This window comes from Pseudophryne corroboree, chromosome 5 (genome assembly GCF_028390025.1).
Source record: "Pseudophryne corroboree isolate aPseCor3 chromosome 5, aPseCor3.hap2, whole genome shotgun sequence".
Taxonomy (NCBI): Eukaryota; Metazoa; Chordata; class Amphibia; order Anura; family Myobatrachidae; genus Pseudophryne; species Pseudophryne corroboree.
Window position 1 is genome coordinate 176,768,305 of NC_086448.1, and position 27,908 is coordinate 176,796,212.

Below are 27,908 nucleotides of genomic sequence, written 5' to 3' on the forward strand. Positions count from 1 at the left end.
CCTCCGGAGGAGCAGAAGAGTCAGAACTGGATGGAACCACAATAGGTTGATTCACATGAAACGCGGAGACAACCTTCGGCAGGAACTGCTGTCTAGTCCGGAGCTCCGCTCTGTCCTCGTAAAAGACTAAGTAGGGACTTTTACACGATAAGGCCCCCAATTCTGAAACACGTTGAGCAGAAGGCAGGGCCAGTAACATCACCGTCTTCCACGTGAGGTACTTGTCTTCTACCGTCATCAGAGGTTCAAACCAGGAGGACTGTAGAAATTTCAACACTACATCCAAATCCCAGGGCGCTGTAGGCGGTACAAAGGGAGGTTGTATATGGAGTACCCCTTGCAAGAAGGTCTGAACATCTGGCAATACCGCCAATTCCTTCTAAAAAATAATGGAAAGAGCTGAAATCTGGACCTTAATGGAACCCAGACGCAAGCCCTTATCCACACCAGCCTGCAGGAAACGTTCCAAGTGAAACTCTGCAGGCGGATATGTGCGGTCCTCGCACCAAGAGACATATCTTCTCCAGATATGATAGTGTTTTGACGTCACAGGTTTCCTGTCCTGAACCATGGTTGCAAAAACCTTCTTGGAAAGGCCCTTGTGAGCTAGGATGTTCCGCTCAACCTCCATGCCGTCAAACGAAGTCGCCGTAAGTCCGGGTAGACGAATGGTCATGATTGAAGATGAACTCTTCTGAGTGGTAGAGGCCAAGGGTCCTCGACAGACATGTCCTGAAGATCCGCGTACCACGCCCTCCGAGGCCAATACGGAGCAATTAGAATTGCCTGGACACCTTAATTCCTGATTCGCTTTAGCAATACTGGGAGCAATGGGATTGGAGGAAACAGGTAGACCAGCTGGTAAGGCCAAGGCGACTCCAGTGGATCCACTGCCCTCGCCTGAGGGTCCCTGGTCCGCGAGCAATACCAGGGAAGTTTCTTTTTGAGACGAGAAGCCATCAAGTCTAGTTGTGGGCAACTCCACGATCAATGATTTGTTGGAACACCAGACGGTGGAGCCCCACTCCCCTGGATGGAGATCGTGACGTCTGAGGAAGTCTACCTCCCAGTTGTCCACACCCGGAATGAAGATTGCAGACATAGCTTTTGCGTTTCTTTCCACCCAGAGGAGTATCTTTGACACCTCTCGCATGCAGGCTCTGCTTTTTGTCCCTCCTTGTCGATTGATATATGCCACCGCCGTGGCGTTGTCCGACTGGAGGCCAGAAGCACAGCATTGTAGATTGCCCGAAGTTCCAGAATATTGATCGGAAGGAGGGCCTCGTGGGCTGACCACCTGTCCTGGAACTGCGCCCCTTGGGTGACAGCTCCCCATCCTCGCAGACTGGCATCCGTCGTGAGGAGGGTCCAATCCTGAATCCCGAAACTCCGTCCCTCCAGGAGATTGGAGGACTGTAGCCATCACAGGAGGGAAATCCCGAACTGAGGTGATAGCCGAATCATCCGATGCATCTGCAGATGTGATCCGGACCAATTGGTAAGGAGATCCAACTGAAACGTTCTGGCATGGAACCTCCCATACTGGATCGCCTCATAGGAGGCGACCATCTTTCCCAACAATCTTATGCAAAGATGGATGGACACTCGAGAAGGTCAGAGCACCATGTGGACCATTTCCTGAAGTATTTGCGCTTTTTCCTCTGGTAGAAACACCTTCTGGGCCACAGTATCCAACAACATACCCAGGAACAGGAGCCTGAGTTGGCTCCAGGTGGGACTTCTGTAAGTTGAGGATCCACCCGTGGTCTGACAGAAGATGGATGGTATGGTCGATATGGAGCAACAAAAGCTCCCAGGATCTTGCCTTTATCATAAGATCATCAGATAAGGGACCACATTGACCCCCTGGACCCGGAATTGGAATATCAACTCTGCCATCACCTTTGTGAATACCCTGGGGCTGTAGACAAACCGAAGGGTAGCGCCTGGAATTGGAAGTGATCGTCCAGCAGGGCAAATCGAAGGTACAGCGGCCAAATCGGAATATGGAGATAGGCGTCCTTGATATCCAAGGAGACCATAAATTCCCGTTCCTCACTGCTTGCAGGGATTCCATTTTGAACTTGAACACCCTCAAATACGGATTCAAGGATTTCAGATTCAAAATGGGCCTTACTGTACCGTCCGGTTTCGGTACCACGAACAGGTTTGACAGCACCCTTTGCCGCGTTGTGGTACTGGTACTGGAACAATGACGTGGGGCTGGGCCAATTTTTGGATAGCCTGTTGTAAAGTAACTTGCATATCCTCCAAAGCTGGTAAGCTTGATTTGAAAAATCTTTGGGGGGAGGGGTGGGGGATGAGTACTGCCAAACTCCAGCTTGTAACCCTGTGAAACGAGCTCTCTGACCAAGGCATCCTGGCAGGAAGTCTCCCAGATGCTGATGAAGTGACGCAGTTGAGCTCCCACCTCGATATCCCCTCGGAGTGGGCACAGTCATGCTGAGGCCTTGGTGGAAGCAGAACCGGTGGACAGTTCCTGTGAACTGGTGCTTGCAGGTTTTCTGCACTTACCTCTGGTGCCTCTGGCCGTATTGGAGGCACCTCTGGCCTTTGATTGAAATCTGTGAGACCAAAAGAACTGGACAGACGGCCCCGGATAGGAGCGTCTTCCCGGTAGGGCCCCAGAGGGGAGAAATGTGGATTTCCCAGCCGTAACTTTGGAAATCCAGGTATCCAACTCAACCCCAAAAAGCCATTCCCCAGAAAAGGGGAGAGATTCCACACGACGCTTGGATTCTGCGTCCACAAACCATTGACGCAACCATAAGGCCCTGCGTGCCGACACTGCTATGGCAGATATCCGAGTATTAATGTTCCCCATCTCCTTGAGGGAATCACAGAGGACACGGGTACTGTCCTGAATGTGCTTCAGGAGGGATACCATGGTAACTAAGGGCATATCCCCCGAGAGGCCCCCCTGAATTTGCGTAGCCCAAGAATGAATGGCATGGGTCATCCAGCAACCCGCAATGACCAATCTATCTTTCTATCCCCAGGATCCTTCAAAGTAAAGGAGTTCGGGGCAGGCAGCACCACCTTCTTAGACAGGCGAGAGACAGAGACATCCACCCCAGGGGGTTCCTCCCAAAATTTTCTACCTTGAGGAGCAAATGGGCAAGTGCGCAAAAACTTTTTGGACACTTGAAATTTTTTGTCTGGATTTTTCCAGGCCAACTTGAATAAGTCATCTAACTCTGGAGATTCAGGGAAAGTGACATTGGGCTTGTTTTGTACAAAGAAAAACGACTGCTGTGAAGCAGCGTCCTCTAGAGGAAGCCAAAATGAGAGGTTCAAAACCCTGAGTAGAATCGGAATCCCGGTCATCCCCATCATCTGTATCAGAGAGCAGAGCAGGTAAACCAAGCTTCTGGGGACCTGCATGAGAGAGGGGGGGCGGGGGGGGGGGGGGGGGGGGGTGCATCAGCCCAAGCAGCTAAATCTGCAACAGCTTGTTGCAGTAGTTGAGTTTTCTGCACATTAGCAGTGAGCTGGGATGACATACAGTGTCTGACATCATAGTTTTAAGAGACCCTAACCAGTAGGGCTCTGTACCCTCTACCCCAACCTCTTCATTCATTTGTGAAGATTAACTGCATTGCTCACAGGAAACAGAGTCATTAGATAATGGAGAGAATCTGGTGTGACAGACACTGCACAGCTTGTGCTTACCCATATTTTACAGTAAATACAAAAACATACACATACACACAGACAGTAATAATGCAAGCCTGCCCTACTGTATGCGAGAGGAGACACAGAGAGAGGGAGAATACCAGCACACCCTGAGCTGCACAGCCCCAGTGAGACTGTCAGCTCTGTAAATCATAGTAACACTAACAAAATAGAGTCCTAAATAGGCTCAGAATAGAGTACACAAGCAGCTCTACCCCTTAGCTACACCCTGTACCAGTTTCCAGCGTGTCTGTGAGGCAAGAAGAGCTGAGTGTGTGCTGTTGATGGCTGCTGTAAGCAGAGGAAGGCGACTAAACGCCGCTAGTCCCGCTCTGAGGAAGCTCCGCCCCCTCCAATGGTGCCGGAGTTGTACATATTATTTATACTGGCAAAGTCTCCAAATAAGCTTAAAACCTCACACAAAGTGCTTAATTAAGCAGTTCTGTGCCAGTGTACAAACGGGGGATCCTAGTGGGACCCCCCAGGGAGGGTCCCGTACGCCGCTCCCGTGGTCAGCCGCACTTTGAACCGGGGACCCCCCTGGCGGGGTCCCCGGTGTGTACTCACCACCGATGTCACCTGGAATTGGGAAGGTGCGGGAAGTCAGCAGAAAAAAATAAAAATAAAGATACCCTGCTACCAACATGCACAATAACTATAAAATCAGGTGAGTGAAGGGTTCATAATAGTAGTTAATGCATAAGTATGATGAAAACTAGAAGACTCCTGTCTAACCAATGCCACGGAATAGAGCATTTGCAGGCGTACGGATTAGACAACAGCTGAAAATTCAGACGAGAAGTGGCATGAAATGGAATATCAGGAAAGATGGAATATGTGGAGAGATGGTATAGAATGGAAGATCTGGAGAGATGGCATGGGATGGAAGATCTGGAGAGATGGCATGGTACGGAAGATCTGGAGAGATGGCATGGGATGGAGGATCTGGAGAGATGGCATGGGGTGGAATATTTGGAGAGATGGCATGGGATGAAATATTTGGAGAGATGGCATGGGATGGAATATTTGGAGAGATGGCATGGGATGGAATATTTGGAGTGATGACATGAAATGGAATATTTGAAGAGATGAAATGAAATATTTTGAGAGATGGCATGGGATGGAATATTTTGAGAGATGACATGGGATGGAATATTGGAGAGATGGAATAGAATGAAACCTTTTGCTCTTCATTTGACCACAAATAGTTCAGTGTGTTGAACAAAACCTAGATTGGAGAGTGCTTAGTTGGGAGTTACATTTCACAAAAAGGAATGGTCTATTTCAAATAAGGTGCACCAATAATTTTAATGCATACAGATAGAAGAGAGAAAGAGAAATGGGGCAGTAAACAATGGGATTGGCTAAAGAGTGTTTCTTATATGTTTACAGGCAGAATGGAACTTACCTGTTGAGAGGGAATGGTTAAATCATTCGGTCAAATGGGACATAGGGGGTAATTCAGATCTGATCGTAGATGTGCTAAATTTAGCAAATCTACGATCACTTTCTCAGACATGCAGGGGGACGCCCAGCACAAGGCTAGTCCACCCCACATGTCTGGCTCTGCCCCCCGCGCAGGGGTGCAAAAGCATTGCACAGCGGTGATGCTTTTGCATCTGGCGAGTAAGCTCCTGCCTGCGCAGCTCCTTCGCGCTGGCAGGGGGCTACCTGCCGCGTCCCGGGGCGCAGTGACTGCATGTGACGTCACGCAGCTGCCGTGGCCCGCTTCTACAATGGTCCGGACATGCCTGCGTTTTCTGGACCGCGCCCCCGCCAATGGCATTCTATCGCCGTTGGCACGCCCCCTCCCGCCATGTGACCGCCTCTGGCTATCAATCAGGTAGAGGCGATCGCAGCCCTGAGGGATTCAGACTACAATCGCTGCTGCTGCGTGATCCAGTCAGAATTACCCCCATAGTGTAGTGATGATGTGAGTGCCCAGAATGAAAGAACAGATTAAATCAACTGTGAAGTGGAGATTGTGAGGGGAGTTTGAAAAGAGGGAGACAACTTCATCTTCAGTGAGTCAATAGTCTGAAAGTAGTAAAAATCACAGGCAGGTGCAAAGTGATTGTGTGTGTGTGGAATGTCTTGTGTAAGGCAATGTAGTGCCTGATTGTGTTGTTTTACTTCTTTGATGTAGTCTGTATTGTTTTAAGTACTAAATGCCATTGCTGGAACAGGTGGATGTGGATAAAGCAGAGTCAAATTGGTGGCAAGGACCTTTTGAGGCTTCTAAAGATATTGGCCCAGAAGTAAGTTTAGACAAGATGAAGGCAGAGTATAAGATGGCATTTGCAGTTCAGGAAATACTAAAATAAACAAACAAATATAAACCAGATTTCTTTCATTTTCATAAAAGAGAATGAGTGGCTTATGGCAGGTATCATGTGCCAAGGCAGTGTTGGATGAATGTGGGCAAGTTAATTTGGTAGGTGATAAGGTGCCTAAAGCAGGTGGCAATGTCCTGCTGGTTTGGAAGATCACTTGGACGGGAGAGGAGAGATTAGTGAAAGAAGGCTAACAAGACAGGAAGTGAGTGTACGTCATTCTACAATGATCTCTTATGCAGGCTGGAATGTTTAGGAGGCAGTGGGTTTAGAGAAATGGTACAGATGAAAAAAAGCCAAGTAAGACATGATGTGAGAGGGTGGGGGCAGAAGTAGGTTACATATGCTTCAGGGTCTTTGTACAGAATGAGGACAAGGGTATACCCATCATAGTAATCGCTGACAGTAGAGCTTACTGGGAGTCCAAATGAGGTGGTAAAGGAGAGATATTTACAAGGCAAAGGCAATGGTCGGTTTGATTTTAACTGAAAGATTTTAATTTCCGCTTCAATTCTCTAACTCCGTTTGTCAAGCCATAGCTACTCTAGGAGAAGTACCATTATTATTTCTCTTCTTATAATAAGAGACCATAACTAAAGACGGTGTAGCATAACAGTCTTGGACATATCACAAACACAAGCTCTGCTAATCAGGAACACACACATCTGCACGTAGAAAAGGATACAAAATTAAAAGGATTTCTAAAGTCGCTCCAAGAAATCCAAATGTGAATAACGATGCGCTTCCAATGATACCTGGACCCTGGGAAAACAAAATATTTTACAGAATATTCAGGTATGTTAAACACTGAATTCTCAAGTTATAATCATTCAAAAATGACTTTTGCATCTATTTAGGTGTTCAAGGAATCAGCTATTCTCCAAGTACAACAGCAAGAAACTTTTTTTTTGCCCCATTTACAGTATAATGCTGGGTACACACTGACAGATATATCTGAGATCAATATATCTGCAGTTATAGCTACAGGCGGATCGGGCAGTGTGTTGTGCATAAACACTGCCCGATCCGACGTGACCGACGTCACAAACTGTAAAAAAGAAAGAAAGTGGGAGCGCTGAAAGTCTAATAAATAGATTTATTAATAAAACAATATATCCTATTAATAATGCATATAACACATAAATATACAATGAAATAGCCTGGATGCGGAGTAAAATTAATACAAAATGGTATTAGTGAAAAAAAATCATGTATAGGAAATAAATGCTTTGACTGCAGTCGAATATTCTAAAATAAGTATGTAATAATGAAAGTCTTTAAAAAAAAACTTTGTAAATACTGAAAGAGCGCTCGTGTGAGTGAAGTGTTATTTCAGCCGTGCGTCCACAGGCTGAAAGACAATTATATTGAGAGACTACTGAGAGGTACCTATGTAACAGTGAAGGATTGGTGATATTAAGGTGAATAGGGTCTCTCCTCTCCTTGAACACATATAAGCCCCGCTGTGATGTAGAAAGCAGCTCAGCTGAGCTGAGCGGGCAGCGGCTCAGTGGTGGAAATGGAGCCGCCGGCACAAAACTGAGGTTAAGTTAACCAAAGGGTGCTGGTTGAGTGAAGGCCAATCTCTCCTGTTGTTTGTTAACTTTAATCTGTCGGATGAGTAGAAGTCTTGCAAATGTAGACGCTGTACTGATCCGGGTGTGCAACGGCTCGATGCAGTGGATGTACAGGCAGCCGTGCCGCTCATTGAATGTCCGTGTGCAGCGGTGGGAATTTGATAGAAACACACAGGTGAAATAGAGATGGTTTAGGACAATGCCTAAAATCGATGCAGTCAAATGATAAATAGTGTGAAGCAATCGGAAAAGTCCTTCCATGGAGTACGCGGCCGTTAGAGTCTATTTGGGTGATGTATAATTGTGGAGCGCCAATTCATTGTATATTTTTGACGTCACGAACTGGCCTGGCATTTACATACCAGTTGAGCTGTCATTCAGCGCTGGCGGGTGCAGCATGTGTACAGGCGGTCGGCTGAATGCCCGTACACACAGAACGATGCACAAATATATCTGTAGATATATTGGTCATTGTGTGTGCTGCAGGCCCGACGCGATATGTCTGTGAATGACAGCGTTCACAGATATATCGTTGGTACACACTGGCCGATGGACCCGCGATAATAGGATTTTAATTACCTACCAGTAAATCCTTTTCTCGTAGTGCGTAGAGGATGCTGGGGTCCACATTAGTACCATAGGGTATAGACGGGTCTCTTGGGAGCCATGGGTACTTTAAGAGTTTAATAGTGAGGGCTGGCATCTCCCTCTATTCCCCTCCTACCAGACTCTAGAAACTGTGCCCGAGGAGACCAACATACTTCGAGAGAAGGAAATACACAGATAGTGGTGAGATTCACACCAACTCACACATAACAGAAAACCAAGCCAACCAGCTTGAAACAGTACTTAACCAAGTAACAATGCAGTACTTAACCACGTAACAAGGCAGTACTGAACCAAGGAACTACTGCAGGAAAACGAAGCGCTGGGTGGGCGCCCAGCGTCCTCTAAGGGCTACGAGAAAAGGATTTACCGGTAGGTAATTAAAATCCTATTTTCCCTTACGCCCTACAGGATGCTGGGGTCCACATTAGTACGATGGGGATGTACCAAAGCTCCCAGTACGGGGTGAGAGCGCGGAGGCTCCTGCAGAACTGATTAACCAAACTTTAGGTCCTGAGAGGCCAAAGTATCGAACTTGTAGAACTTAGCAAACGTGTTCGACCCTGACCAAGTAGCCGCTCGGCAAAGTTGTAAAGCAGAGACAACCCGGGCAGCCACTCAGGAAGAACCCACCTTACGAGTAGAGTGGGCCTTAACAGATTTTGGACAGCGAGAAATCGTCTGCTTAGAAGCAGGCAACCCAACCTAGTTGGAATCATAAAGGACAAACAGAGCGTCCGACTTTCTGTGACGAGCAGTCTTCTTCACATAGATCTTCAAAGCCCTTACAACATCCAAGGACTTAGAGGGAATAGAGGAGTCAGTAGCCACTGGCACCACAATAGGTTGGTTGATATGAAAGCCGACACAACCTTTGGAAGAAACTGCTGACGCCTCCTTAGCTCAGCTCTATCCTCATGGAAAAATAAGTAGGGGCTTTTACAGGACAAAGCCCCCAATTCCGACACACGTCTAGCAGATGCTAACGCCAACAGTGTGACAGCATTCCAAGTAAAAAACTTGACCTCAACCTCCTGTAAAGGCTGGAACCAATCTGATTGCAAGAACTACAACACCACGTTAACATCCCAGGGTGCCGTAGGAGGCACAAAGGGTGGTTGGATGTTCAGAACCCCTTTCAAGAAAGTCTGAACCTCAGGGAGGGCAGCCAATTGTTTCTGGAAGAAAATGAATAAGGCCAAAATTTGTACCTTTATGGATCCAAACGCAGGCCCACATCCACACCTGCTTGCAGGAAGAGTAGAAACCGTTCAAGTTGAAACTTCACCATAGAAAACTACCTGGATTCACACCAAGAGACATACATTTTCCACATGCGATGGTAATGTGCTGACGTTACTCTTTTCCTAGCCTGTATCAGGGTAGGAATAACCTGGGCCGGAATGCCCTTCCGAGCTAAGATCCGGCGTTCAACCTCCATGCCATCAAACGTAGCCGTGGTAAGTCTTGATAAGCGAATGGCTCTTGTTGCAGAAGGTCCTCTCGAAGAGGAAGAGGCTTCGGATCTTCCAGCAGTAACTCTAGAAGATCCGCGTAACAAGCTCTTCTTGGCCAGTCCGGAGCAATGAGGATCCCTTGACTCTTGTTTTCTTTACGAGTTTTAGAATTCTTGGGATGAGTGGAAGTGGAGGGAACATCTACACTGACTTGAACACCCACGGAGTTACCAGGGCGTTCACAGCCACTGCCCGTGGGTCTCGCAACCTGGAACAGTACCTCCGAACCTTCTTGTTGAGGCAAGGAGAGCATCATGTCTATTTGAGGTACACCCCAAAGATTTGTCACCTCTGTGAACACCTCCGGATGGAGGCCCCACTCTCCCGGATGGAGATCGTGTCTGCTGAGGAAGTCCGCTTCCCAATTGTCCACTCCTGGAATGAAGATTGCTGACAGAGCCAAAACGTGTCTTTCTGCCCATAGGAGGATTCTTGTTACCTCCGACATTGCAGCCCTGCTTTTCGTTCCGCCCTGTCGGATTTTGTAGGCCACCGCCGTTACATTGTCCGACTGAACCTGAATGGCCTGATCTTGCAGAAGATGTGCCGCTTGTAGAAGACCGCTGTACTATGCTCTTCGTTCCAGAATGTTTATCGGAAGAATGGATTCCAGACTTGACCACCTTCCTTGGAAGGTTTCCCCTTGGGTGACAGCACCCCAACCTCTGAGACTTGCATCCGTGGTTAGAAAGATCTAGTTCTGAATCCCAAACCTGCGGCCCTCGAGAAGGGGTGGCATTTGTAGCCACCGTATGAGTGAAATCCTGGCTTTCGGCGACAGACGAATTCTCTGGTGCATGTGCAGGTGAGATTCGGACCACTTGTCCAGAAGATCCAGTTGGAAGGACCGTGCATGAAATCTTCCGTACTGTAGAGCCTCGTAGAAGGCAACCATCTTCCCCAGAAGGCGAATGCACTGATGAACCGATACCCGGGCAGGCTTCAAGACATCCCGGACCATTGTTTGTATCACCAATGCCTTCTCCACCGGTAGAAACACCCTCTGCACTTCCGTGTCGAGGATCATCCCCAGGAAAGACAATCTCCTTGTCGGCTCCAAATGTGACTTTGGAAGATTCAGGATCCATCCATGATCCCTGAGCAGTCGAGTCGTGAGAGCAATGGACTGAAACAACTTCTCCCTGGACGATGCCTTTATCAGCAGATCGTCCAGATATGGAATTATGTTCACTCCCCATCTGCGGAGGAGTACCATCATCTCTGCCATCACCTTGAACACCCGCGGTGTCGTGGAGAGGCCGAATGGCAGTGCCTGGAACTGATAGTGACAGTCCAACAGTGCAAATCTGAGATAAGCCTGGTGTGGCGGCCAAATCGGAATGTGGAGGTACGCATCCTTGATATCCAGGGATAACAGGAATTCCCCCTCCTCCAGACCTGAGATCACTGCTATCAGAGACTCCATTTTGAACTTGAATTACCTCAAATAAGGGTTTAACGACTTCAGGTTCAAAATTGGTCTGACCGAACCATCCTGTTTCGGTACCACAAATAGGTTTGAATAGTAATCCTTGCTTTCCAGATGAGGTGGAACTGGAACAATGACATTTGCCTTTTCTAATTTTTGAATGGCTTCCTGTAGGATAGCCCGTTCTGTCAGCAAAGCTGGTAAGCCTGATTTGAAGAATCTGTGAGGTGGGAGCTCTTGAAATTCCAGTCTGTACCCCTGGGACACAATTTTCTGTACCCAGGCCGGATGATATCCAGACGTGACTGAAAAGTCTGAGTCTCGCTCCCACCTGCCTGCTCTCCAGGCTGGGAAGTCCACCGTCATGCTGAGGATTTTGAGGAAACAGAGCCAGGCTTCTGTTCCTGGGAACCTGCAGGTGCAGGTTTTTTTGGATATTCCCCGACCACCTCTGAAGAAAGTGGAAGGGGGCTTGGATTTCTTAAACTTTGCGGTCCAAAAGGACTGCATTGTAGATGTAGATTTTTTTTTTCCGGTGTCTGAGTGGCTGAGGAAAGAAAGGTTGACTTATCCGCAGTGCCGTGGAGATCCACGCATCCAATGCTTCCCCAAATAGAGCCTGACCTGTGAAGGGTAGGTTCTCCACACTTCTCTTGGATTCCGCATCTGCAGACCATTGGCGCAGCCAGAGTCCCCTGCATGCCAAGACAGCCATGGAAGACGTCCTTGCATTCAGATGACCCAGGTCCTTCATGGCCTCCACCATGAAACCCGCAGAATCCTGTATGTGACGTAAAAACCTTTCAATGTCACTTCTATCCAGAGAATCTTATTCCTCAGAATCTTATTCCTCAAGTAATGTGCCTGACCACTTTACTATGGCTTTAGAAATCCAAACGCAGGCAATAGTGGGCCTTAACGCCACGCCTGCAGCAGTGTAAATGGATTTGAGCATAGTCTCAATCTTGCGGTCTGCCGGTTCTTTCAAAGCGGTAGACCCAGGGACAGGTAAAATCACCTTTTTAGACATTCTAGATACAGATGCGACTACTATAGGGGGGTTTTCCCACTTTTTTCTATTCTCCTCAGGAAAGGGAAAAGCAACAAGAACCCTTTTTGTGATCTGGAATTTTTTTCTCCGGGTTTTCCCAGGATTTTTCAAATAATGCTTTTAATTCTTTAAGACGCAGGAAAGGTCAGGGAGGCTTTCTTATTGTCTGTAAAGTAAGCCTCCTCAAGCTGCTCAGGTGCTTTGTCAGTAATGTGTAACACATCCCTAGTGGCCTCAATCATGAGATGCACCCCTTTTGCAAGGGATGCCTCACTCCACCCCCCCCCCCCCCCCGCATATCCCCATCACAGTCTCTCGTATCAGAGTCGGTATCTGTGTCGACATGCATAATTTGGCCAAGAGCATACTCCTTTGGGCATATACCAGGGGAGTTTGAGGAGGTAGAGGGAACAGCACCAGACAAAACCTCTACAGATTTTCTGAAAACCTGTGATTCAGTCTGTCTCAGTATGAGCAATCTTAGATGAAATCTGGGATATCATTCCCTTAATTGAAGCCACCCACAATGGTTCTGATTCAGAAGGCTGAGACATGATATTACATTCCTGAGTACATGGAATGGATTCCTCTGGGGAAGATACATACTCTGCAGCACAAGACACAGAGTCCATGGACATGGTAATGTGAGAAATATGTACAAACCCACACACACAGGAAAATGTCAGACACAGTTTCCCAAGTACCTTCAGAGAGACACAGAGTTAATGGAGCCAGCACCCACAGAGCGTCCCAGTAGGCAGTTATATAATAAAAGACCTGGCGCTGACTGTGCAACCTTAATAGACTACACAGTGTCAAATTGTGAATAACACTCTCTCCCCCTCTTCTATAACCCCTGGTACCGCACAGGATAGCTGGAGTTATGTGGAGGGTCAGCACTCCCTGTCAGCGTCTCTGTGTATGATCTGCAGGGAGAAAATGGTGCTGGTGAGCTGCTGGATCCGCTCTGAGGAGAAGTTCCGCCCCCTGTCATGGCGCGTCTTCCCACACTTTAAGATTATACTGGCCTGAGGTAAAACACATTGCTAGCAGTAGAATACCTTCCCTGATAGCCCAGATGACCAGTTTTAAGGGTATCGCACTGGCCCAGGGCGCCCCTCACAGCGCCGCACAGCATGGTCTCTGAGCCCTCCGGAGCGCAGCTACAGCGCTGCGCTCCTACCCTGATGCCGCCATTCTCACCGGTTCCCCATTTGTTGGGTCGCCGGCAACCTAGTCACCACCGACGTCTACTGGCTCTGTTAGGGGGTGGCGGCATGCTGCGGGAGTGAGCGGTTGCCTCGGGGGCTTGCGATCATCACCCTCAGGAGCTCAGTGTCCTGTCAGCGGAGATAGTGGCCATTAACCTCAGAGGGTTGGACACTACTCCCTCCCTAAGTCCCACGAAGCAGGGAGGCTGTTGCCAGCAGCCTCCCTGTGCCTAACTCTTAAAAAAAAAAAAAAAAAACTAAAAGAACTCCTAAGAGCTCCCCTAGCTGGACTGGCTCAACCGGGCACATTTTCTAAACTGAGTATGGTAGGAGGAGCATAGAGGGAGGAGCCATCCCACACTATTAAACTCTTAAAGTGCCCATGGCTCCCAAGGGACACGTCTATACCCCATGGAACTAAAGTGGACCCCAGCATCCTCTAGGACGTAAGAGAAATATTGGCTATTCTAAAGAACTGCCAATTTATCGGCCAGTGTGCACGCACCTTAATATAAGCTGCTTATAAGTAGTGCTTTTGAGGTTATGTGGGGCACTAATTACAAGCAGCTGAATGCAGCTCAGACTCCTGGTCAAGTAAGACTGGGGGGTATATTTACCAAAGTGGCTATTAGCAACCAATCAGATTCTAGCTATTATCTTCTAAGAGGTGCTAAATAAATAAGTACAATCTGATTGTTAACTTTAGTAAATATACCCCTAAATAGCCACTCTGGAGACCTCCGAGCTGTAGATAGCATTGACCACCAGTATTTTTCTGTATGGACATTTCCTCTGGAGATTCTAGATCTGCTTATTTTAGAATACCCAACATTTCTTGTTTTCATGATTTTCAACCAAGTACATGTGTAGTAATTAATTTGACAACATTGCTGATTATCATAATTCCTTACCAATTCACATTTTTTCCATATTTCTTTATTACATGTTAAAACTTCCCACTATAGTTATTTACATTTGAAGTGACAGCTTAAGGGTGCGTATACTATTCAAGCTGTTTTCCTCCCTATAAGAAATTCCACTGAAAGAAACCATACCCTCCACTGTTTTAGAAACCTTTTGCAGAAAATGGCTGATAACAAAATACCTTGAACTCCCCAACTTAGCACGTCAGAGGATTGTCTAACCAAAGTGTGGGAACACACAGCAATAATTATGAATCTTGTTAGTAGAGATCTTTTAAATTAGACAACACATTTTGATCATATGTCTTGCATTCCTTCAAAAAGGGTTCTCCACTTTCAGGAAACTTCCCATTATTTGATCTGTTTTACCTGTAATCATCCGAAGCGGTGCCACCATTAATTTAGTCAATAAGTGCTATGCCCAAAACTGCATTAAGCCTAAAATAGGTTAAATATATGGCAATGTAAAATAAATGATCAAAGCTCTGAGATGACTTAATTGTAGGTTAGTGAACGAATGCAGAGCTACAATGCCATTCCAAGCACTCATGTTCACCAGTGGTCCTGCTCTACAGGAAACTGACCCGCTCAAAGTTTTACAATGTATAATGTGAGTGAAAAGCCTGGAACATGTCCCCTAGAGGAGGTGGTATGCCTTTAAGGCAGTGGGGCCAAGTTGGGATTTCTCCTGTACCCCTGCTGCCAATTCTGATCCTGGACTATCAACAGAATGAATTCCAACATGTCATTCCACACCCCATGCTGTGCCCCTGACCCGTGCTCCTCCCACTGAACTGTGCTCAGTTCTCTTTCACTAACTCCTCCTGCTCAATACCTGATTGTGTAATTGTGCTCATACCTGCTCAATAATTGTGTCCAGCATAAGGTACACCTTTGTAAAAAGCTAGATAGTATTTGTATACATTTATCTATTGACTGTAGGAAAATGTTATTGCACCTTTTAACAAGAAGTATGACTACATAAAATGCCTGAGAATGTCAAACTACCAAGGGAAGGCACTATTACTTCTCAAAAATTACTTTAATGATTCTTACAGAACATTGGCCTGAATCCAGGTTTTCTGACTTTGAGACATCCACTAAATCCATTGTGCAGGTATCCTCAAAAACAAAAAAGTAAAAAAAATCTAGGGCATGTTCTAAAAGAGAGTGTGCCACTGATGCCAAAAACGTAAAGGCAGACAACAGCTTGTTTCATTGATCTGTTCCTTACACCTGTGCAGGTTTTTACAAAAACAAAACCGACAAGCAAAAAGCTCAGTGGTAAATTTTAACACACACACACACACACACACACACACACACACACACACACACACACACACACACACACACACACACACACACACAAAAAGTCTAAAGATTATTTTACAAAGAAATTCAATGCCTTCCATGCTGTTATTATATAAAACGCAAAAACTAGGAACTTTCTTTTGTCGCTACAAAAAAACAAATACAGGATGGTTTCAAGGGTGAATGGTGTATAATGCTACAATAAAGAGAAAGGATTTCCGAGTTATAATCAGCAGTTATTTTCATTGTACTTTTCTTTAAAGTTTTATCTTATTCTGCACTGAGACCTTTATTATGGTCATGAAAGACTTTGTTTAAAAGACTGACATACACAGAATGAAGAACAGGTGTATTAAGATGGCTCTGTCATCATGAGCGATGACAGAACACTTAAGAGTGATGCGTCTCTGCCGATCTGACACCCTACGGGACTCTGCATACTGCAAGTGTGTGTGGAATGACGTTGCGATGTACAATACCAGGCAGCGCATGATATCGCATGCGATCCGCGGGAGTGCGCAATTGAGTATACACACTGCCCAATATCGTTCTGATTTGGCCAGAAACTACATATCATGCCGATATCGGCGTAGTGGGTACCCACCCTAAGCATTAAGTGCTCACGGTCTGACTTTATTTTCCAGGTAACTTTTTTTTATTGTGTTTATTTATATATTTTAAGGTTTACCTTAACAAATGTACAAGAAGCAAAATAATAAAAAATAGGATTTTAATACCTACCGGTAAATCCTTTTCTCTTAGTCCGTAGAGGATGCTGGGGTCACTTCAAGAACCATGGGTTATAGATGGGATCCGCAGGAGACATGGGCACTTTAAGACTTTCAAAGGGTGTGACCTGGCTCCTCCCTCTATGCCCCTCCTCCAGACTCCAGTGTAAGGAAACTGTGCCCAGGGGGACGGACATTTAGAGGAAAAGGATTTATTGTTAAACCACGGTGAGCATCTTACCAGCTCACACCTCAAGCATGCCGCAGAACGTGGCATTCAATAGAATACAAGCCAACGGCATGTAGAATTTTCAGCACTATGCTGACGAAACCGTAACACAACCTGTGTGAAACCACAACCAATAACTACAGATACAGTACGCACTGGGACGGGTGCCCAGCATCCTCTACGGACTAAGAGAAAAGGATTTACCGGTAGGTATTAAAATCCTATTTTCTCATACGTCCTGGAGGATGCTGGGATCACTTCAAGAACCATGGGGTTTATACCAAAGCTCTAGAACGGGGCGGGAGAGTGCGGATGACTCTGCAGCACCGATTGATCAAACTTAAGGTCTTCATTGGCCAAGGTGTCAAACTTGTAGAACTTTGCAAATGTGTTTGACCCCGACCAAGTAGCTGCTCGGCAAAGTTGCAATGCCGAGACCCCCCCGGACAGCCGCCCAGGATGAGCCCACCTTTCTAGTAGAATGGGCTTTCACCGATACCGGTAATGGCAATCCAGCCGTGGAATGAGCGTGCTGAATGGTGTTCCAGATCCAGCATGCAATGATCTGCTTGGAAGCAGGACACCCAACCTTGTTGGGAACATACAGGACAAACAGAGCCGCTGTTTTCCTAATCTGAGCTGCTCTGGCGACATAAATCTTCAAAGCTCTGACTACATCCAGAGATTTTGACTGAGCGAAGGCGTCAGAAGCCACAGGCACCACAATAGGTTGGTTGATCTGGAAAGAGGAAACCACCTTCGGTAGAAATTGCTGACGTGCCCTCAATTCAGCTCCATCTTCCTGGAAGATCAAATAAGGACTCTTGTGAGACAAGGCCGCTAACTCAGACACCCGCCTTGCAGATGCCAAGGCCAATAGGATGACCACTTTTCAAGTGAGGAATTTCAACTCCACCTTCCGGAAAGGTGCAAACCAATGTGATTTAAGGAACTGCAACACCACATTACGATCCCAAGGTGCCCCTGGAGGCACAAATGAAGATTGGACGCGCAACACGTCTTTCACGCAAAACTGAACTTCTGGAAGGGAAGCTAATGGTTTCAGAAAGAAAATTGCCAATGCTGAAAACTGGACCATAATGGAGTCCAACTGCAGTCTGCATTTCCCCCAACCTGTAGGAAACGGAGAAAATGCCCTAACTGAAACACTTCTGTTGAAACGTTCTTGGATTCACACCAAGACACATTGGCTCTCATTACTAGTTGTTCGCTCGCTAGCAGATTTTAGCAGCATTGCACACGTTAGGCCGCCGCCCTCTGGGAGTGTATCTTAGCATAGCAGAATTGCGAACGAAAGATTAGCAGAATTGCGAATAGAAAATTCTTAGCAGTTTCTGAGTAGCTCGAGACTTACTCCTACACTGCGATCAGCTCAGCCCATTTCGGTCCTGGTTTGACGTCACAAACACGCCCTGCGTTCGGCCAGCCACTCCCCCGTTTCTCCAGACACTCCTGTGTTTTATCCTGGCACGCCTGCGTTTTTTAGCACACTCCCAGAAAACGGTCAGTTTCCGCCCAGAAACACCCACTTCCTGTCAATCACACTCCGATCACTTCAACGATGAAATTCTTCGTTCGGACGTGAGTAAATCTACTAAGTTTTGTGCTAAAATACTTAGTGCATGCGCGCTGCGTACCATGCGCATTTTTGCCTTAATTGCTCCGTTGCGAAAATCGGCAACGAGCGAACAACTCGGAATGACCCCCATATTTTCTCCAAAAACAGTGGTAATGTTTAGACTTTACTCCTTTCCTGGCCTGAATAAGAGTGGGGATGAATTCCTTGGGGATACCCTTTCGGGGTAGGATTCGGCGCTCAACAGTTATGCCGTCAAATGTAGCCGTGGCAAGTCTAGGAACACGAAGAGGAAAAGGCCCAGGATCTTTTAATGAGCAACTCCTGAAGATCTGGGCACCAAGCTCTCCATGGCCAGTCTGTGGCAGTGAAAATTGCCTGAACCGTTGTTCTTATTATCCCGAGAACTTATGGGATCAGTGGAAGTGGAAGGAATACACTGACCGGAATAGCCACTGGGTCACCAGAGCATCTACTACTATTGCTGAGGGTCTCTTGACCTGGAACAATTTTTCTGAAGCTTCTCGTTGAGACGAGAAGTCATCCTGTCTACTGGAGGAACTCCCCAAAGACTTGTCACCTCTGTGAATACTTCTTGGTGGAGGTCCCACTCTCCCGGACGGAGATCGTGTCTGCTGAGAAAGCATGCTTCCCAGTTGTCCACCGGAATGAAAATTGCCGCCATAGCCCTTACATATCTTTCTGCCCAGAGGAGGAATTTCGTCACCTCTGCCATTTCCGCTCTGTTTTTTGTTCCGCCTTGCAGTTACCTTATCCAACTGGATCTGCACGGGGTGATCTTGAAGAAGATGTACCGCCTGCTGAAGGCCGTTGTAAATGGCTCTCAATTCCAGCATGTGAAGGCAGGCTTCCCGACTTTAGCATATTTTTGGAAGCTTTTCCCTTGAGTGACAGCTCCCCAGCCTCGGAGACTAGCATCCGTGGTTACCAGGACCCAGTCCTGAATCCCGAACCTGCGTCCCTCTAGTAAGTGCGATGCGTGGAGCCACCACAGGAGCGAAATCCTGGCTTTTGACAACAGGATTATCTTCCAGTGCATGTGTAGGTGGGAACCAGACCCCTCGTCCAATAGGACCCACTAGAACACCTTGGCAAGGAACCTGCCAACTGAATGGCCTTGTAGGCCGCAACCATCTTTTCTAATGTATTGATGGATTGACACTCCAACTGATCTCAGAATTTGTATGACCAGACTCTGGATCTCCAGAGCCTTTTCCACTGGAAAAAAAAACTCTGCAGTATCTAGTATTATTCCCAAAACCGACAACCGCGTCGATGGGCCATCAGTGATTCTGGCAAATTCAGGAGCCAACCCTGTTGCTAAAGAACTGTCAGGGAGAGTGCAACGTTTTGCACCAACTGGTTTCTTGATCTCGCCATTATCAGGAGACCGTCCCAGTACGGGATAAATGTGACTCCGTACTAGAGAAGGAGAACCATCATTACCGCCATCACCCTGGTGAAATTGGTAATGACCATCCTGAATAGCAAACCTCAGGTAAATCTAATGCGGAGGAAAATGTAATTAGACCTCCTTTATTCTTTTTTCAGATTGGATCTCACTGCCCTGAGAGATTCCATCTTGGATTTGAATTTCTTTAAATAGAAATTAAGGGATGTCAGATTTAGGATTGGTCTGACCTAGCCGTCTGGCTTTGGGAGCACGAAGAGGCTTGAATAACAGCCTTCTCCCTATTGTGACAGGATACACCGAGACCATGACCTGATCCTGACACAACTCTTGTGTTGCGTCGCATACTACCTCCCCGTCCGGAGGAGAATCGGTAATAATGAAGAATTGGTGAGGGAAAACGTCTTGAAACTCCAGTATGCACCCTTGGGACACTATTCGTAAAACTCACGGGTCCAAGTCCGTTCCAGGACCGACTGAAAAGTTAAAGACGTGGCCCCACCGATGTGGGCTCCAGCAAGAGAGTCCCAGCGTCATGCGGTGGATCTGGCAGAAACAGAGGATGATTTCTGCTCCTGTGACCTTGAAGAGGCTGCTGACCTCTTCCCTTTTCTCCTTCCTCTACCTGCAAAGAAAAAAGGGGAACCCGTATCTATTGGGACGACATGACTGCATCCGACAATTATGCGTCATCATCCGTTGTGAGGGAACATACGCCCAGAAGGTAGACTTACCAGCGGCATCTGCCGAGATCAAATTAACTAGGCCGTCACCACACCAGGCTTCACCTTCATCGGGAAGAGACTCCATATCTTCTCGGAGTCAGCCTCAGCATTCCATTGGTGAATCCATAACGCCCCTCCTAGCCGAGACCGCCATGGAATCGGCCCGCGAACCCAAGAGTCCTCTATCCCTTGCAGTCACACGAAAGCATGCTGCAGCGTCCTTGATATGACCCAAAGTAAGGAGTATCCCATCACTCCACAGGGTATCTATAACGGATGACCAGGCAACAGACCATTTTTGATTACTACTACTCCCTCATGCGCATGTAATGGCAGGTCTAACTGACGTACACGTGGACACATAACTAGAACATAACGTAGCTTCCTACATATGATCCGCTGGCTTTGTGACAGGGACCCGTGCAGAAAAGGGGTTGACACCCACTGTATTCTATCCGCGGCGGGAAAAGAACAAACAATAGGAATCCTCTTGAGGATTTGAAATCATCTCGTCAGGGCTGACCCAGACCTACTCAAACAGAGCGTTCAGCACATGAGAATGAAGAATGTTACTTCAGCAGTATTATAAATGTATATATATATATATATATATATAAAAACATATACACACACACACACACACATATATATATATATATATATATATACACATACAAATATATACATATATACACACATAGACCCCTTTGTTCGGAACAGCAGGGTCCACAGTGACATTAATACGTCCTTATTATGCACTAATCATGTACTAAATGTTCTTTTTTTTCTCATCAGGAAATATTATGGTCGACACCGGAATTAGCATCTGTGTCGGTATAAGGGAGTAGTAACTGGACACAATAACCTGTTTTCGACCCCGAGGGGTCTGAGGGAAATATAGCTATGAACAAGACATCCATAGATATTTCTGTGTCTATTACACCGATTTATTCAACCTTACTATATATATTTCTCATACGTCCTAGAGGATGCTGGGGATGCTTCAAGAACCATGGGGTATAGACAGGATCCGCAGGAGACATGGGCACTTTAAGACTTTCAAAGGGGTGTGAACTGCCTCCTCCCTCTATGCCCTTCCTCCAGACTCCAGTTAGATTCTGTGCCCAGTGAGACTGGATGCACTCTGAGGAGCTCTCCAGAGTTTCTCAGAAAAAGACTTTATGTTAAGTTTATTATTTTCAGGGAAGCCTGCTGGCAACAGGCTCCCTGCATCGTGGGACTGAGGGGAGAGAAGCAGACCTACTTCTGTGAGTTTCAAGGCTCTGCTTCTTAGGCTACTGGACACCATTAGCTCCAGAGGGTCTGATCGCTAGGTACGCCTTGATGCTCGATCCCTGAGCCGCGCAGTCACCCCCCTTGTAGATTCAGAAGTCAGAAGACGGGTGAGTAGAAGAAGATCAGAAGACTTCAGTGACGGCTTTGAGGTACCGCACGGCGGCCGCGCTGCGCGCAATGCTCCCACACACATAGCGGCACTACAGGGTGCAGGGGGGGGGGGGGCGCCCTGGGCAGCATGAAACCTCAATAAATAGACTGGCAAAAGAGGCTTACAGTGCCTGGGCACTAAAACCGGACCCCCGCCAGTATAAAGATTTGAAAAATATTGAGGCTGAAGCGCGCCATTAAGGGGGTGTGGCTTAGCCCTCACAGCTCTAATCAGCGCCATTTTCTCTTCACAGAGCTGCAGAGATGCTGGTCCTGACCTCCTACACTGCTTTACAAGTAACATGGTGCAAACCGGGGGGTGGGGGGAGTGTTACAGTATTTTGGTGCTGTTTTATTAGTATAAGAGCGCTAACAGGTCTGAGGTATTATTTTAATCGTTTCAGTACCGGGATAGGCGCTGGGTTGTGAGCTGGCAAAACTCCCTCTGTGTTTCTCTAACAGGCTTTGCTGTGGGTCTGTCCCCTATAGCCCCAGTGTGGTTGTGGGTGTCGGTACGCGTGTGTCGACATGTCGGAGGCTGAGTGCTCTACCCCGGAGGAGGCTGGAGTGGAGACGGAAAAGACTGTGGAAGTGACCGTGTCGGCACCGCCGACGGCTGATTGGGTAAATATGTTGAGTGTTTTGAATGCAAATGTGGCTCGGTTGAATAAGAGATTAAAATAACTCTGAGTCTCAGAACTAGACATGGAGAAAATCCATGGAGGATACATTGTCGCAAGTTCAGACCCCCTTGGGGTCACAGAAGTGTTCATTTACCCAGATAGCAGATACAGATACCGACACGGACTCTGATTCCAGTGTCGACTATAGTGATGCCAGATTGAATCCTAAACTGGCTAAGAGCATTCAGTACATGATTGTGGCGATAAAAGACGTATTACATATCACGGAAGACCCTGCTGTTCCTGATACTAGGGTCTGCATGTTTAAGGGAAAGAAACCTGAGGTGACGTTTCCTCCCTCTCATGAACTGAACGCTCTTTTTGAAAAAGCTTTGGAAAATCCTGACCAGAAGTTACAGGTTCCCAAGAGAATTCCGGTGGCATATCCGTTCCCCTCTGGTGACATGGAAAAGTGGGAGACAACCCCCACGGTGGACAAAGCTCTATCGCGTCTGTCCAAAAAGGTGGCGCTTCTGTCTCCTGACACGGCAGCCCTAAAGGATCCTGCGGATCGTAAGCAGGAAAATACACTAAAATCCATTTATGTCACTACAGGTACACTGCTCATGCCTGCTGTTGCATCGGCATGGGTGAGTAGCGCTATTGAAAAGTGGGCAGATAACTTGTCATTTGATATAGATTCCCTGGACAGGGATAGCGTGCTTTTGACAATGGGTCATATCAGGGACGCTGCAGCTTATCTAAAGGAAGCTGCAAGGAATATTGGCCTTTTGGGATCAAGGGCCAATGCCATGGCAGTCTCGGCTAGGAGGGCATTGTGGATTCATCAATGGAATGCTGATGCTGACTCTAAGAAGAATATGGAGTCTCTGCCGTTTAACAGTAGTGTCTTGTTTGGTGACGGTGACGGCCTCACTGACCTGGTATCTATGGCTAAGCGGGTAAGTCATCGTTCCTACCTTATGTTCCTGCACAACAAAAGAAAACGCCCCACTATCAGATGCAGTCCTTTCGGCCCAATAAATACAAAAAAGGACGAGGTTCTTCCTTCGTTGCTACGAGAGGAAGAGGAAGGGGAAGGGGAAAAAGGTCACAGGCTGTGGCAAGTTCCCAAGAGCAGAAGTCCTCCCCGGCTTCTACCAAATCCACTGCATGACGCTGGGGCTCCTCTGTGGGAGTCCGCACCGGCGGGGGCACGTCTCCAACTCTTCAGTCAGGTCTGGGTTCGCTCGGCCCTGGATCCTTGGATATTATAAATAGTAGCCCAAGGGTACAAATTGGAGTTTCAAGACGTGCCCCCTCACCGATTTTTCAAATCGGCCTTGCCAGCTTCTCTTCCAGAAAGGGAGGTAGTATGCGCTGCAATACTAAAGCTGTGTCAAAATCAAGTCATTGTCACAGTACCCCCGTCACAACATGGGGAAGGCTTTTATTCGAGCCTGTTCATGGTCCCGAAACCGGATGGCTCAGTCAGACCGATTCTGCACCTAAAATCCCTCAATTTCTATCTAAAAAAATTCAAATTCAAGATGGAATCTCTCCGAGCAGTGATCTCCAGTCTGGAGGAGGGGGATTTTATGGTGTCGGTCGACATAAAGGATGCCTACTTACACGTCCCTATATATCCTCCACATCAGGCTTATCTGAGGTTTGCTGTTCAGGATTGTCATTACCAATTTCAGACGTTGCCGTTTGGTCTGTCCACGGCTCCGAGGATTTTCACCAAGGTTATGGCAGAAAATAAGAATTTACTTACCGATAATTCTATTTCTCGTAGTCCGTAGTGGATGCTGGGGACTCCGTCAGGACCATGGGGATTAGCGGCTCCGCAGGAGACAGGGCACAAAAGTAAAAGCTTTAGGATCAGGTGGTGTGCACTGGCTCCTCCCCCTATGACCCTCCTCCAAGCCTCAGTTAGGATACTGTGCCCGGACGAGCGTAAACAATAAGGAAGGATTTTGAATCCCGGGTAAGACTCATACCAGCCACACCAATCACACTGTACAACCTGTGATCTGAACCCAGTTAACAGCATGATAATAGCGGAGCCTCTGAAAAGATGGCTCACAACAATAATAACCCGATTTTTGTAACAATAACTATGTACAAGTATTGCAGACAATCCGCACTTGGGATGGGCGCCCAGCATCCACTACGGACTACGAGAAATAGAATTATCGGTAAGTAAATTCTTATTTTCTCTGACGTCCTAAGTGGATGCTGGGGACTCCGTCAGGACCATGGGGATTATACCAAAGCTCCCAAACGGGCGGGAGAGTGCGGATGACTCTGCAGCACCGAGTGAGAGAACTCCAGGTCCTCCTCAGCCAGGGTGTGCCCCTGACCAAGTAGCAGCTCGGCAAAGTTGTAAAGCCGAGACCCCTCGGGCAGCCGCCCAAGATGAGCCCACCTTCCTTGTGGAATGGGCATTTACATATTTTGGCTGTGGCAGGCCTGCCACAGAATGTGCAAGCTGAATTGTACTGCACATCCAACTAGCAATCGTCTGCTCAGAAGCAAGAGCACCCAGTTTGTTGGGTGCATACAGGATAACAGCAAGTCAGTTTTCCTGACTCCAGCCGTCCTGGAAACCTATATTTTCAGGGCCCTGACAACATCTAGCAACTTGGAGTCCTCCAAGTCCCTAGTAGCCGCAGGCACCACAATAAGCTGGTTCAGGTGAAACGCTGACACCACCTTAGGGAGAAACCGGGGACGAGTCCGCAGCTCTGCCCTGTCCGAATGGACAATCAGATATGGGCTTTTGTGAGACAAAGCCGCCAATTCTGACACTCGCCTGGCCGAGGCCAGGGCCAACATCATGGTCACTTTCCATGTGAAATATTTCAAATCCACAGATTTGAGCGGTTTAAACCAATGTGATTTGAGGAATCCCAGAACTACGTTGAGATCCCACAGTGCCACTGGAGGCACAAAAGGGGGTTGTATATGCAGTACTCCCTTGACAAACTTCTGGACTTCAGGAACTGAAGCCAATTCTTTCTGGAAGAAAATCGACAGGGCCGAAATTTGAACCTTAATGGACCCCAATTTGAGGCCCATAGACACTCCTGTTTGCAGGAAATGCAGGAATCGACCGAGTTGAAATTTCTTCGTGGGGCCTTCTTGGCCTCACACCACGCAACATATTTTTGCCACATGTGGTGATAATGTTGTGCGGTCACCTCCTTCCTGGCTTTGACCAGGGTAGGAATGACCTCTTCCGGAATGCCTTTTTCCCTTAGGATCCGGCGTTCAACCGCCATGCCGTCAAACGCAGCCGCGGTAAGTCTTGGAACAGACATGGTACTTGCTGAAGCAAGTCCCTTCTTAGCGGCAGAGGCCATGAGTCCTCTGTGAGCATCTCTTGAAGTTCCGGGTACCAAGTCCTTCTTGGCCAATCCGGAGCCACGAGTATAGTTCTTACTCCTCTACGTCTTATAATTCTCAGTACCTTAGGTATGAGAAGCAGAGGAGGGAACACATACACCGACTGGTATACCCACGGTGTTACCAGAACGTCCACAGCTATTGCCTGAGGGTCTCTTGACCTGGCGCAATACCGGTCCAGTTTTTTGTTCAGGCGGGACGCCATCATGTCCACCTTTGGTCTTTCCCAACGGTTCACAATCATGTGGAAGACTTCCCGATGAAGTCCCCACTCTCCCGGGTGGAGGTCGTGCTGAGGAAGTCTGCTTCCCAGTTGTCCACTCCCGGAATGAACACTGCTGACAGTGCTAACACATGATTTTCCGCCCAGCGAAGAATCCTTGCAGTTTCTGCCATTGCCCTCCTGCTTCTTGTGCCGCCCAGTCTGTTTACGTGGGCGACTGCCGTGATGTTGTCCCACTGGATCAATACCGGCTGACCTTGAAGCAGAGGTCTTGCTAAGCTTAGAGTATTATAAATTTACCCTTAGCTCCAGTATATTTATGTGGAGAAAAGTCTCCAGACTTGATCACACTCCCTGGAAATTTTTTCCTTGTGTGACTGCTCCCCAGCCGTTCAGGCTGGCATCCGTGGTCACCAGGACCCAGTCGTGAATGCCGAATCTGTGGCCCTTTAGTAGATGAGCACTCTGCAGCCACCACAGAAGAGACACCCTTGTCCTTGGAGACAGGGTTATCCGCTGATGCATCTGAAGATGCGATCCGGACCATTTTTCCAGCAGATCCCACTGAAAAGTTCTTGTGTGAAATCTGCCGAATGGAATCGCTTCGTAAGAAGCCACCATTTTTCCCAGGACCCTTGTGCAATGATGCACTGACACTTTTCCTGGTTTTAGGAGGTTCCTGACTAGCTCGGATAACTCCCTGGCTTTCTCCTCCGGGAGAAACACCTTTTTCTGGACTGTGTCCAGAATCATCCCTAGGAACAGCAGACGTGTCGTCGGAGACAGCTGTGATTTTGGAATATTTAGAATCCACCCGTGCTGTCGTAGAACTACTTGAGATAGTGCTACTCCGACCTCCAACTGTTCTCTGGACCTTGCCCTTATCAGGAGATCGTCCAAGTAAGGGATAATTAAGATGCCTTTTCTTTGAAGAAGAATCATCATTTCGGCCATTACCTTGGTAAAGACCCGGGGTGCCGTGGACAATCCAAACGGCAGCGTCTGAAACTGATAGTGACAGTTTTGTACCACGAACCTGAGGTACCCTTGGTGAGAAGGGCAAATTGGGACATGGAGGTAAGCATCCTTGATGTCCAGGGACACCATATAGTCCCCTTCTTCCTGGTTCGCTATCACTGCTCTGAGTGACTCCATCTTGATTTGAACCTTTGTATGTAAGTGTTCAAATATTTCAGATTTAGAATAGGTCTCGCCGAGCCGTCTGGCTTCAGTACCACCATATAGTGTGGAATAATACCCCTTTTCCTTGTTGTAGGAGGGGTACTTTGATTATCACCTGCTGGGAATACAGCTTGTGAATTGTTTCCAATACTGCCTCCCTGTCGGAGGGAGACGTTGGTAAAGCAGACTTCAGGAACCTGCGAGGGGGAGACGTCTCGAACTTCCAATCTGTACCCCTGGGATACTACTTGTAGGATCCAGGGGTCCACTTGCAAGTGAGCTCACTGCGCGCTGAAACTCTTGAGACGACCCCCCACCGCAGCTGAGTCCGCTTGTACGGCCCCAGCGTCATGCTGAGGACTTGGCAAAAGTGGTGGAGGGCTTCTGTTCCTGGGAATGGGCTGCCTGCTGCAGTCTTCTTCCCTTTCCTCTATCCCTGGGCAGATATGACTGGCCTTTTGTCTGCTTGCCCTTATGGGGACGAAAGGACTGAGGCTGAAAAGACGGTGTCTTTTTCTGCTGAGATGTGACTTGGGGTAAAAAAGGTGGATTTTCCAGCTGTTGCCGTGGCCACCAGGTCCGATGGACCGACCCCAAATAACTCCTCCCCTTTATACGGCAATACTTCCATGTGCCGTTTGGAATCTGCATCACC

The 27,908-nt window shown here is 47.5% G+C and overlaps 1 protein-coding gene across 4 annotated transcripts in view; it reads right to left on the reverse strand.

Annotated features, from left to right (window-relative positions):
* Positions 1–27,908, reverse strand: part of LMBR1 (limb development membrane protein 1) — a 592,458-nt gene that overhangs the window by 23,286 nt on the left and 541,264 nt on the right. For all 4 annotated transcript variants that reach the window (XM_063921898.1, XM_063921896.1, XM_063921899.1 and 1 more), the window contains one exon: positions 6,715–6,791. In XM_063921898.1, the coding sequence (XP_063777968.1) occupies positions 6,715–6,791 (77 nt within the window). The remainder of the gene's footprint in view (positions 1–6,714; positions 6,792–27,908) is intronic.